Source organism: Durio zibethinus, chromosome 6, assembly GCF_047325235.1.
Source record: "Durio zibethinus cultivar Kanyao isolate XHJ-2024 chromosome 6, ASM4732523v1, whole genome shotgun sequence".
In the NCBI taxonomy this organism is placed as follows: Eukaryota; Viridiplantae; Streptophyta; class Magnoliopsida; order Malvales; family Malvaceae; genus Durio; species Durio zibethinus.
In genome coordinates this window covers 1,479,490-1,493,623 of record NC_143167.1, presented here as the reverse complement: position 1 = coordinate 1,493,623, position 14,134 = coordinate 1,479,490, and the positions used below count along the sequence as shown (strand labels likewise).

The 14,134-nt window shown below is 31.8% G+C and overlaps 1 protein-coding gene across 4 annotated transcripts; it reads left to right on the top strand.

Annotated features, from left to right (window-relative positions):
- The first annotated feature begins 6,811 nt into the window (after positions 1 to 6,811).
- LOC111285657 (tropinone reductase homolog At5g06060-like) lies at positions 6,812 to 13,276 on the top strand. Of its 4 annotated transcripts, none has more exons than XM_022875209.2 (5): positions 6,812 to 6,929; positions 7,044 to 7,251; positions 12,145 to 12,361; positions 12,665 to 12,771; positions 12,880 to 13,276. In XM_022875209.2, exons 1-5 carry the CDS (start codon positions 6,844 to 6,846, stop codon positions 13,072 to 13,074), a joined length of 813 nt encoding a protein of 270 aa, XP_022730944.2. In that variant the 5' UTR covers positions 6,812 to 6,843; the 3' UTR covers positions 13,075 to 13,276. The 4 variants fall into 4 exon arrangements, with proteins under 4 accessions (XP_022730944.2, XP_089619427.1, XP_089619426.1 ...); XM_089763301.1 differs by having other exon boundaries at positions 12,665 to 12,797; positions 12,891 to 13,276; XM_089763300.1 differs by having other exon boundaries at positions 12,665 to 12,797; positions 12,888 to 13,276.
- Positions 13,277 to 14,134: the final 858 nt, after the last annotated feature.

Here is a 14,134-nt window from a genome sequence, read left to right as displayed (position 1 = left end):
AAATTACCATTAAGGACATTATATTAAAATTTATGTATAACAAATTTATAATATATGTTTAATATTTTTAAATTAATAAATAATTACAAAAATTTAATTATTTAATATCAAATAATATTTTTGTTAATAAGTTAAAAATTAGTAAAGCTATTTTTATATCAAATAATACTTTGATTATTAAATATTGAGAAATATTGTTATGTATATATGTTAATGTTATTTAACATTTAAAATCTAAAAATTTTATTTAATAAATAGCAAATTTTTTTTGAGATTAAAATAGTATATTAAAGTTAAGAAATATTAAAATTATTATTAAAATTTGCTCTAAATTGATGTATTTATATACACTTTCAATATCATATTTATAATAATGATTTTATTTCTCAAATGTTTTACTACAATTAAGAAATTTGATTACATAAACATAATTATTTATTAAAATTTGAAATAAATACTAAAATGAAGAAAAAAAAATTAGAAATCATCATTTAAAAATTCCAATTTATAAAACAATGGACTTGCAACATAATGACGGCTCATTTTCAATTTATAAAAGTCTAAAAATATATAAAATATTACAAAAAAAATCCATTTCCTTTTTTCATGTATAAGTGAAAATTTATCTTGAATATTTATGTAATTATAGCAAGTCAAGAAAACAACAAAGATTACTACAAAAGTACAACCATTAAAATATTTTTAGAGTTTTACTTGAATAGTTTTTCTAATATAATAAAACAAATTAACTTTATAAAACATACAAAGTTTTATTAGAATTATGTCATAGACTAGGGTGCATGGGAAGACAAACCCATTAGACTAGCGCTATTCTTTCTTTTAACATTGTAATTTCATGATCACTTTCTCTACAATTAACAAAACTAGATTCACCTTGATCAAAATTATTTGTAAAAGTTGGCATGTTAGGCATAATGTCAAATTCTCTAAAATCTTCATCACTTGATCCAGCTTGTCTTTGAATATAATTATGCAAAGCCATTGTTGCATTTACGATTAGAACTTGCTTCTCAAATGAATAACTTGGAATATCTTGCAAAATTGGCCATTTTTTCTTCCATACTCCAAATGTTCGTTCAATCATAAAACATAATGAAAAATGTGCATGATTAAAAATTTCTTTTTTATTTGATATACAACGATTACCTCGACGAAAATCAGGCAAATGATATCATTCCCCTTTGTATGGTCTTAAAAAACCAACCATTTGTGGATATCCTATATCCACAAGATAATATTTACCTACAAAAAATGCCAATTACAAAAATTATATATATTTTAAACAAAAATAAATTTGAACATAAAATTATATACAAAAATAATATAAATTTATTTTAAGTAATTGGTAAATAATATAAAACATTTAACCAGGTGGAAGGTATGGAAAATTCAAGTTTTGCCTTTTAAGTGCTTGAAAAAAAAATTCGACTATCATGTGTTGTACCTTTCCAACTAGGATATGAAAAAATGAAGCACTTATTAAAGTCACAAGCTGCCATAATATTTTGTGTTGGTTCACCTTTCCGACAATGTAAGGTATTTGTTGGGATGGAGAAATACAAGTTTTTATATGAGTTCCATCTATAACTCCAATGCAATCCTACAATCAAATAGAAATAATAAGAATAAAATCATTAATAGCTTTTATCTCAAATTTATTTCAAATCTCTAAATTTTACTTTAAAGTGTGGCCAATATCTATATCATTTCGAATGTGAGATGGTACTTTCACAAGTTAACCTTCAATTGGTTTAATCATATCTATTCCTATTTGAGCATATATATTCAACATATAAGAAAAAATTCGACTAATAGTTTCACCAGATCGTTGAAATTGCTCTCTTATGTTAAAATTTGTTTGCCTATGTCCAAGAATGCATAATGATAATGCTAAACTTCTCTAGTACAGATATATTCCCATGTTTCAAACCATAACTTATTAGCAAATCATGCAACAAACTATAAAATCTATTCTTTAGTATCCTAAAACTGGTCATACAACCATTATTATGCCCATTTAATATCTCTCTCACGCATTTTTCTCCAATAAAATTTGAATTCATACATGGTTGTTTTGTAAAATAAGTTTCATGATGCACCACTATGCCACAATTCCATTATCTTCCACACCATAATAATTATTTTGCTCAACTTGTGCAACAATTGTGGTTATTCTTTGTTGATGATCTTCATTTAATTCAATGTTATCATGATTCATCACAAAATTCTCATACAAATTATTAAAGTCATCCATAACCTAAAAAAAAAACATATTCACATATTATAACATTGCATCATAAATAACCCATAATATGACATATATACACTAATATATAATATAAGATACCTTAACAAAAGCAAATTACCACGTTTCATTTGGGTTCAAGTTAAAGTAACCATACATCAAAAGAAACATACAACATACTTATACATACATATATTCACAATAACTCAAAATATCATAATACCATATTTTGATAGTTCTTAAACCAAAGAATATAATCACTTGCTTTAATTTCACAGTAATGACCCATGAGAACCAGATGAATATGGTAGTGGTGGTAGATGTGTTTGTTGGAATGGTTGAAAGCCACATGAAGGTGTTGTTAGCAAGGAAGAAAAACGTGCAGTAGCATTTTGTTCATTATACTCACATTGAAGCCACCAAGCCCTAAGATTTGGATCTAAATTCAAGAGCACCTCTTGCTTTACCGAAACTTGAAATATTTTGGTGCCAAAAACATATAGATAACTATTTCTTGGATTTCATTTTTCATAGCTCATAATGTATCCATTACATCTGAAATAGAATATGGGGAATGAGGAAAGATAATTTTATTTACTGATCTTCTTTGGTTACTCATATTATCACATAATTTTGTCAATTTGAGTAGTCAATGTCTTTTCTATAGATGTTTTCATTAGAACTTATTTTTTACCTTTATTTTGTACTATTCTAAGAACCCGTTTGCCTCAATTAGAAGTGTCAAAAAAGGTATTTTCATCTATGTCATCATCGGTTGCAACCTCAATATCATGTTCATCTGAATCTCCAGCCCTTTTATAGGTGTAGCATCCTCCCTGAAAGCTCCACCTGGAAAAACATCTGATGAAAGTGCCTATACATGCTTTCCAGTGGCCATAGTGTCACCAAACATTTGCCACATCAATTCATTCAATTGTGGCTCAATTCCTCTCTTCTTAAATACTTTATAATTGTTAGTTTCTTACATAATTTTCTAATGTCTAAAGGTTATCTCCAAAATTTCAAAGATGACTATCAATAAGAATTTTAACTAACTTAATGCATTATAATATTGAAATAAGTAACACTAACCTGCATTTTTTTCAGCCCACCATTCCTCAGTTGCATCAATTGTTTTCTTAAAAGGACACCATCCTAAACCTAAAGAATTTTTAAGTAACTCAGTATATAATCTCCACTTTTTTTTAATGTGTCCTATTTATTTTTTAATTGAGATTTTCCATAACTTTTTTGTGTCCTAGATCTAAAAAAGGAAATAACATTTTCCTACCCTTTAGATTTCAGATGAGTTGTTAATCTATTACTAGTATTTACTTCATTCACACAAAGTTCACAAAATATCATTGTGAGCTCGTCATCCCAAGTAGCTTTGGTTACTAAGATAGTATCACCCTTGACATTGTTTCTTCTCTTCACCATCTATTATTATTTCAAATTTAATAAATTATTGATCAAAGTATTTCAAACATAATATATTAGTAGGAAATAAACTAATATCAAGTTCAAAAAAGAAAGATAGAACCAACATATAATGAAAAAAGTGGTTTATATTCATAAAGTAAAGAGAACACTTTTTTTAATGCATTCATAAAAACAAAAGCAACATAAGAAGAACTTTGAACTATATTCTTTCTACTGCTGGTTGGGATAAATTTTGCATTTCGATTTGTTCTTTATTTGTTGCAGGGGATGGTTTTTTGTGCTATGTTTTATTCTAGTTTGGCTTTTCAAAATCAAGTTGTATCTTGGTTTGATGATTGGGATGAGACTAAGAATATATACTCTATTCCATGTGTTATAATCTCCTAATGAATAAAATTTTGGTTTTAATGATTAACAATACTTATTTGATTTTGAAATATTTTAAATCCTATGAAATTTCAGATTTTAATCGAGTTACAATTTAGTCTTGCTCATATAAAAAAATAAGCAAAATAATTAAATTAAATTTATTCATGAAAGATCTTGACGTTTCATCTTTTTCTTATGCTACAAAATATAGATGATAAAATATTTGAATGCAAAAATAGTGGACAGTGGTATTTCGTGAACAAACAAAACCTAATTGAGATAAATAGATAATAAAAAGTAGCAGAGAGCAATAAAAAACCAAGAAGATATACATAATGATACTTTTTTATCTCTCTGATTAGGATTTACTTAGTTTAAAATGTCTTAGTAAAGGAAATAAGTTTAAAAGTACCTTTTTTTGGTAAAAAAGTTTTTAAATTATTCTTGTTTAGGAAAAAACTCTTACACTAAATATTCATATTTCTTAAAAAGTATAAAACTCTTTTTCACTGATAGAATTAAATAAAAAAATCGAAAGCAATCTTGATTTTAGGTAAAAAAGCAAAAGAATCATACCTTTCAATGCTTACAACCCTGTTCGTCAAACAGCTTGAAACCAACTACAGTTTCGATGGAAGTTTAAAGAGGCAAGAAAACGGAACAAGTGATAGAGGCAAGGGGAAATGGAGCAAGTGACAATAGCAAAGGGTGGCAATATGAAAGAGGAGGCAATTTATGGTTAAAAATTTAGGATGGTGACAAAAAATGAAAAGAGAGAAAAATAAGTGAGAAAAAACATATTTTAAGTTTTTTTTTTAAATAAAAACTCATTTAAAGGCATGATAGGAATGTAAAAAAAAATAATGGGGATAAAAAAGACTTGTTGAGATATCAGTTATCCACTGAACCCCTAAAAGTCCAGTCTTCAACTGATGTATCAATGTGATTCAGGCTAGCAAACTCATCATCATTGATGTTATCCAAATAAGAATCATGGTGAGATTGAAGGGAAAAAGTAATAAAACGTAACACACTGGAGCTTTAATTAAATCCAAATGAGGCTGTAGTCCATCCATGCCTTACTGTTTGGTCATTTGGATTTTACCTTGATTTTTTGATGGCTTTTTAGTTGCTAATTGCATATTGGCATCAAAATCAAGCCTGAAAGCTTTATTCCCCAAATCCATAGAAGTCAAATGAGTGGTTAACAGTTATGGTAACAACAGAGGTTTCATCATTGGTGGCAATCCTTTGCTGGCCCGCATCATCTTGCATAATCAAGTCAAATTATTTATCTTAATGGTGAAATGTCTTGTTCTTTTCTATCTTCTTATTTTATGTCAAACCAATCGTTGTTAAATTTAAAATTAAAAATTTTCACATTATCTTGATTTCCACTAGATTTTGTTGGCAATCCCCTACTCATTCTTTCATGTTTGAACAAGAACTTTTACCCTGCTAAAATTTCTTGTGCTATAATAGTTTTTGGCTTTCCTTAGCTTATCACTTGTTTTTCTTTCATGGTTCTAACATAATTTCCTTTAGTATTCTTATTTGGATTATAGCCATTGTCGTGTAATCATAATGACATGGGTAACTTCTTTCAAAATTCTACCATGGAAATGGCTATTTGATCAGCATAGAAAAGGAGTTATTTCCCATGTTTGCATTTGTGTATTGTCTCCATTTCTTGTTATTGAATTATTCCTTAATAGTGTGTTCGGATTGAGGAGAAAGGAAAGAAAAAAAAGTAAAGTAATGAAAAGTAAAAGAAACAAAACCTTCTCTTTTTGTTTACATAAATTTTTAATTTAAAGAAAGTGAAAGAGGTGAAAACCAAATAATCTTTGGTTTCTCTTATAAATCCAATTTTTTTAATATCTCAATTTAGAGGAAAAGCAAGGGAAAGGAAAGTTAAAAAAAAAAATTATAAAAAGATTATTATATCCATCTTTTTATTAATATTAAAAAATTAATAAAAAAATCTAACTAGATTACAATCATCCTATAATTTTTTTAAAGCCATCTCTTTTTTCAAATAAGTTTCATATATCTCTTTCACTATAAAAATTTTTTATAATTTTTTGGTAATTTGATTTTGATGAGTGATTGAATATGAATAAATATATTTTTTTGGTTTATGAAATGTTAGACTAACTCAAAATTTTTTATTTTTTATATGTAGTATATTATAATTATAATTTAAGTATATTATATAAAACACCTTTCTATTTCACTTAATTAAAAACAATTGATATAGTAGCAATTGTGAGATCAGATAAGATAACAAATATATTATAGTTTATAAGTATTCTAAAATTACAAGTAATGAAAAGTTATAGTTAAAAAAATTATTATAATGAATCATTTTTTTTTTACTTTTTATCCAAATAAAAATTTTTAAAATTTTTTTATTAATTTTAATTATCCAAATAATAGTTACTGTATTATTTTTTTTCTTTAAAAATTTTTTCTTTATTAATATTTGTCCAAATATGATGTAAGCATTCGCTTTCCTTACTTGTTATTTGTTTTCCAATACTTTGAAATTTTATTGGCTCTTGACAAAAAATAGGCCTATTGAATCCAAATGAATCGGTTGATTTTTTGTTTTTTTTATTAAGTAAATTTTGTGAGAAAGAATTAATTGAGGTATTTACGAGTCATAATTGAGATCCAACAATTCTTGTTATCTACTTTTTTTTGCATACCTCAAGCTTTTGGCCCGAGAGAGAGAGAGAGAGAGAGAGAGAGAGAGAGTTATCATGGCAAGGGATGCAACTTCAAGTTTAAGGCAATGGTCTCTCAAAGGAGCAACTGCTCTTATTACTGGTGGAACCAAAAGAATCGGGTAAGGGGACTTTACTTCCCCTCTCTGTATAGTTCATGAGATTGTTCTTTCACTTAAAATGTTTCTGTTAATTTTTGCAATATATATATTTTTTGTTGTTAAATTGTGTTTTAGGCTTGCTGTTGTGGAAGAATTGGCAGCACTTGTGGCAATAGTTTATACATGTTCGCGCAACGAAGATCAGCTGAATGAGTGCTTGAAAGAATGGAAGATGAAGGGTTTACAAGTTCTTGGTTCAGTCTGTGATGTAACCTCTCCAGCTGAAAGACAAAGGCTGATGAACAAAGTTTCCTCTCTGTTCAGTGGGAAACTTAACATTCTTGTAAGTTTCGTTATCTCTGGTAGGAAGCATCAATTTGTGTTAAGAAAATGGGATCCAGTCCCATGAAGTGGTTTTGGACCAAGTAAAGGCCATGGGCCTTGATCTTTTATTTTACACAGAGCCCTAGCTATTTAATAAAAAAAAGGTGGAGTTGTTTTAAGTGTGTGTCGAAAACCAAGCAGAGAAAGAAGAAAAGCTAAGAAAAGCAGAGAGAGAAAAATGAGAAGAGATAGTTGGTTGAACGAAAGTCGATCCGTGATCCGATTGAGTTAGAACCTTGTCAGGAGGTTTATGATTCAGAGTTCTACATTCTGAATGGTGAAGATCGGGTTTAAAACTCTCTAGAAACAAATCCAGGTTGTATATGTTGAGTCACTTATTTGATGAGATTTCTTCAATTGTTTTTCTAGTTGTTGATTAGCTCTAGTTTTAGCTAGAGAAGAACTTTGTATAACTATTATTTTGTGGCCCGTGATTTTTTTTGTGGCCCGTGATTTTTTTCCTCTACATTGGAGGGTTTTTCACGTAAATCTTGGTGTGCTTTATTTCTTGTGCGTATTTGATTATTGATTGTTGTCTATTGCTTTTGTATTGTTGTGATTATTGCTTCAGGTGCAACAAGTGGTATCAGAGCCAGCCCTAAACCGTTCGATCCACGCCAAGCACCTCGAGGGAAGTAGGCAGGGTGGCCATCCTCTGTGACGAGGGCGTCACGAGGTTGGGTGCGAGAGAATATCACGGACCTAAGGGGGAGTCCTGAATCCCACATCGAACATAATAGGAGGGTCACTGGGGTATATAAGGGTTCACACCATCTCCGCCTTGTGAGGCACCTTTTGTAGGATAAAATCGTGAGGCCAAAGTGGGCCAGAGCGGACAATACCTCACAAGGGTGTGAACCGTGACGGAAGGTTGATTTGGGATGTCGAAAGGGTGAATTTTCGGGTCTTGGAACCACACGGGTTCAGAGCTTAAGTCTCGACCCGTGACAAGTGGTATCAGAGCCAGCCCTATATCGTTCGATCCACGCCAAGCACCTCGAGGGAGGTAGGCAGTGTGGTTAGCCTCCGTGATGAGGGCATCACAAGATTGGGTGCGGGAGAATGTCACGGACCTAAGGAAGAGTCTTAAATCTCACATCGAACATAATAGGAGAGTCACTGGGGTATAAAAGGATTTACACCACCTCTGCTTATTGAGGCACCTTTTGTAGGATAAAACCGTGAGACCAAAGGGGTCAGAGCGGATAATACCTCACAAGGATGTGAACCGTGACAGAAAGGCTAATCTGGGATACTGAAAGGGTGAATGCCCTAGTCTCGAAACCGCACGAGTTTGGAGCTTAAGTCTCGACCCGTGACAAGTGGTATCAGAGTGAGGGTTATTTTAAGACATCTATACAGAAGTAACCCAGGATAGAAGTAAATTCTGTTTGAGATCATGAAGGGTGATACAGGTTTCATGATAAAATTGACAGCATCGAATTATTCAATTTGAAAACCTATGATGGAGGATCATCTATACTGTAAAGATTTGTATGAGTCAGTATTGGGTGATTCAGCTAAACCAGTAGATATGAAAGATGAAAGCTGAAAGAAGCTAGGTAAAAAGACGCTAGCTATAATCAAAAAATAGGTTGATATCAGCGTGTTCCATCATGTAACGTAGGAGTCAGATGCTCACATTGTTTGAGAAAAATTGGTAACATTGTATGAGAGAAAAACATGTATGAATAAAGTTATGCTTGTTAAAAAGATTACAATTTTACAGTACATGGATGGACGATCTGTTACAGAGCACTTGAGTGATTTTCAAGATATATTTAATCGGATGACTACTATGAAGCTTAAGATGGATGATGAAATGAAGGCGTTATTTTTTTTTGGGTTCATTGTCAGACAGTTGGAATACTCTAGTTGTGACTGTTCTTAATTCAACTCCTGATTATAAGATGACATTGGAGATGGTAAAGGACAATATGTTTAATGAAAAAACAAGGTGAAAAGATGTAGACCCTGGGAATCAAGCTCTAGTCACAGAGAACAGGGGTAGAAACATTGACAGAGGTCAGGACTCAAAAGGTCGTGGTAAGTCTAAACATAGATCCAAGTCTAGAGGTAAAGTGAAGTGTTTCCATTGTGGTAAGACGGGTCATATAAAATGAAACTGTAAAATCTTGAAGCAAGAGCGAAAAGATGAGAAAGGCAAGAGTTCAGATGATAGCAATGTTGCAGCAATGAATTCAGATAGTGATTCAGTTACTTTGATTTGTACACATGGTGATTGCAATCATGTTAGCGATCCCGACATTGAGTGGATAGTTGACACAAGAACGGCATATCATTATGTTCCTAAGAGAGAGTTGTTTACAACTTACAAAGCAGGAGACTTTGGTTGTACCAAAATGGGAAACAAGAATGTGTCGCAGATTGTTGGGATTGGTGATATTATTGTACAAACTAGTACAGGCTGCATGTTGACTTTGAGAGATGTCAAACACATTTCAGATATGAGAATGAACTTGCTTGCTATTAATGTCTTTGATAAGGAGGGTTATGAAAGTCGATAAAAGAATGGACAATAGAAGCTTCTCAAATGATCTATGGTAGTTACAAGGGGAAAACTATGCTGCACAATATATAAGACATAGATGCAATTGAACGGTAACCAGGTAAATACCGTTGAAAATGATGCTTCAGCAAACTTGTGGCACAGGAGGCTGGCACACATGAGTGAAAAAGGGTTACAGGTTTTGGCAAGACAGTCTCTCATTCCCTTGACCAAAGGTATGTCTCTCGATTCATGTAATTATTGTTTGTTTGGTAAGTATTATAAAGTTTATTTTCGTGAAAGTTCTTAGAGAAAAGAAAATAGATTGGAATTAATTTATTCTGACGTATGTGATCCCATTAAGGTTGAGTCATTAGGTGGTAGTAGATATTTTGTTACTTTTATTGATGATATTTCACGTAAGACTTGGGTGTATATGTTGAAATACAAAAGTCAGGTACTACAGTATTTTCAAAAATTTCATGCCATGATTGAGAGGATGACAGGGTTACCCTTGAAGTGTATTCGAACTGATAGTGGTGGGAAATACACATCTAAAGGCTTTTGAAGAGTATTGCTCAAAGCATGGGATCAGGCATGAGAGGACAGAACCTGGAACACCGCAGCATAATGGTATAGCTGAAAGAATGAATCGTACCATTATGGAAAAAGTCAGATGTATGTTGAGAATGGCAAAATTACCAAAGCCATTCTGGGATGAAGCAGTCAACACAACTTCTTATTTACTTAACAGGTCACCATCAGTTCCTTTGGGCTTTGACATTCCAAAAAGAGTGTGGATAGGGAAAGATACTTCATACTCTCACTTAAAAGTTTTTGGGTGTAAAGCATTCATGCATGTGCCGAAAGAGCAGAGATCAAAGCTTGACAGTAAAACTACACAGTGTGTGTTTGTAGGATATGGTGATGAAGAATTTGGCTACAGGGTATGAGATCCAGTAAAGAGAAAGACAGTCAGAAGCAGGGATGTGGTCTTTCATGAAAAAAAAACCATAGCAGACTTTGAGAAAAATGAGAAGACTACAGGTTACTGTTGAGTGTGATGTTTCAACACCAACAGGGATTCCACAGGAAAGAGCCACAGATGGTGAAAATGAGCAAGAAACAAAACTTGAGGATATGAATAAGCCAGCTACAGTTGGTGATGAGCCAGATGCTATTAGTTTTGAGTAGGGAGAGCAATCCTCTCTACCTGAGAGTGTTGAGTAGGAGGAGCTACCTTCGGCATCAAGTGGTGTAGAGTCTCAGCCCAGGAGATCTACTAGAGAGTGCAGGCCATCTACTAGGTATCCAAGTTCAAATTTTATTTTAGTTACTAGTGAAGGGGAGCCAGAAAGCTTTCAAGATGTGCAGGCTACTCCGAATAGAGAGCACTGGTTAAAAGCAATGAAAGAAGAGATAGAGTCATTGCGAAAGAATGGTACTTATGATCTTGTTAAACTTCCTAAGGAAAAGCTTGAGCTTTGCAGTAACTTGGCTGGAATGAGTTCTCTGGCCAAGGTAAGTTCCAAATGAAACTGCTATGGTGATGAATCTCCTCCTAATGGGGCTGGAGAGGGAGATTGTTAGGAAAATGAGGTCCAGTCCCATGTAAGTGATTTTGGACCAAGTAAAGGTCATGGGCCTTGATCTTTTATTTTACACAGAGCCCTAGCTACTTAATAAAAAAGAGGTGGAGTTGTTTTAAGTGTGTGTCGAAAACCAAGCAGAGAAAGAAGAAAAGCCAGGAAAAGCAGATAGAGAAAAAAGAGAAGGGAGAGTTGGTTGAACGGAAGTCGATCCGTGGTCCGATTGAGTTAGAACCTTGTTAGGAGGTTTATGATTTAGAGTTCTACATTCTGAACGGTGAAGATCGGGTTTGAAGCTCTCTAGGAACAAATCCATGGTGTATTTGTTGAGTCATTTATTTGGTGAGATTTCTCCAATTGTTTCTCTAGTTGTTGATTAGCTCTAGTTTTAGCTAGAGAAGAACTTTGCATAACTATTATTTGATAGTGAAAATTTTTCTGGTGGCCCGTGGTTTTTTCCCTCTACACTGGAGGGTTTTTCACGTAAATCTTGGTGTGCTTTATTTTTCCTGCATATTTGATTATTGATTGTTATCTATTGCTTCTGTATTGTTGTGATTATTGCTTCAGGTGCAACAATTTGATCATGATATGATAAAATTATTTTGTATTTTCAACAGAAAACAGAGTAGTCACATGGCTAGAATCTGGTTTCTTTAAAACTTTCAAAGGATATATAGTACTTAACTGAGCAGATGATTGAGTTGAGCTGAACATTTGAAGAATTTTTGTGTAAAAATTTTGATTGTTATAGATAAACAATGTTGGGACAAACGTTTGGAAAGCAACCATCGATTTCACAAGTGAAGAACTATCAAATCTGTTAAGAACCAATTTTGAATCGGCTTTCCACTTCTGCCAACTTGCTTATCCCCTTCTCAAAGCATCAGGAGCTGGAAGCATTGTTTTTGTTTCTTCTGTTGCTGGTGTGCTCTCACTCAATGTTGGATCTATCTATGGGTCAACTAAAGGTACCTATTTAAAAATGATATAAATCTTAGTTATTTTGAATTTTTATGTTACTCCAACTCTTCATTTTTTCTCAAAGTACTTATATCTAACACATTTAACAGACTTGGGTATGGAGTTCTGATCTTTCATATATACAAAAAAAAAAAAAAAAGGCCTTCAAAGAAATTGAACATACCGGTGTTTGGACACACATCCGTATCTCATACTCACCCTGAATCCGAGCAACTTTGTTAAATTTTAATGCTGTTGAAATTTTTTTGGTGGAGAAGTGTAATTAAATTTTGTGCAATATTTTTAAACAGGAGCAATGAACCAATTGACAAAGGATTTGGCATGTGAGTGGGCAAAAGATAATATCAGGAGCAATTGTGTTGCACCTTGGTTCATCAGAACCCCACTTGTTGAACCAGTATCTCTTCAGCATGCTTTTTTTTTGTGAATTATAGTTTCCTCTTGATGAATTAACAAATTCTGAATATATAGTGATATTGAATTACTTTTCCAAATTTTTTTTCAGATTTTAAGTAGCAATAAATTCTTGGAAGCTCTAAACTCTCGAACTCCACTGGGTCGCCCTGGACAGCCAGAAGAGGTTGCGCATTTGGTAGCATTCCTATGCCTTCCAGCGTCCTCTTATATCACGGGCCAAATTATTTGCGTTGATGGTGGGGTGACAGCAAATGGTTTTTTCTTCCCAAGGACAAGACTTTGAAAACTAATGAAAGAAAGAGAAGCACTGTTTGTTTTCTTTCTTTTTAATTTACTGCGTTCCAGAAAGGATTTTAATTTCTTTCAATAATTTGACAAGACATTAATTATATTTTATTTAAACTTCACTTTAATCAATGTCAATCAGCACGAAATAGTATTTTTCTATTTGAGATTGGTTACTCTGTTTAATTAATAGTACCAAACGTATTGTCATTTGTCAAAAGTGTTTTATGTTATTAGTACTACTATATTTTTTTTATTTGGTGCCGGTGGGACCGAGTTATCTTGACGAAGGCTGAAACTTAAAATTACAAAATGGAAAGTCGGTTAATAGCAAAAGTCTTAAGGTTTTTATGGTATTTGTATTTTAATATTTAAATTAGTGCTTGAAAAGAAAATAAAGAAGAAAGAGAATTTGAAAATAGATATAAAAACTGAATTGATTTAATAGTATTTGAGAGAGGCTATTTGTATGGTGAAAGCATTTGGTCTAGATGGACTGAACTTCAAATGACAGAATTAAGATTGATATTATTAGTTCGATCTAAATCAACAGTCAATAACTTAATTAAAAAATAATAAATAATATTTTTATGTGTCTTTTGACTATCAACTAATGTGGAATTTTTTTCTTAGAAACAAGATTTTAAAAATTAAAAAGCGATAGAGAAATACTATTTGTTTTCTTTCTTTCGACTTTTTTAGGCTCCAGAAAAAAGATTTTAATCGTTTTCAGACAATACATTAATTATATTTTTTCTTTAAATATCACTTTAATTCATGTTATTAAACACGATTCAATATTTTTCTATTTGAGATTGGTTACGTTGTTTAAGTAATTACTAGGGTTTAGTTAATGGCACCAAATTGCCATTAATTCAAAGTTATTGTCATTTGTCAAAAAGATTTGAAAGATTGTAAGCTTTTTTATTTTGTACTACTATATATATTTTTATTTGGTGCATATTTGATAAAATCCTTTCGAAATACAACTTATAGGTTTAAGTTATGCAAATTTTATCAGCTTTTTATTTAGCAAATTTTACCCTTTCTTCTCTTTA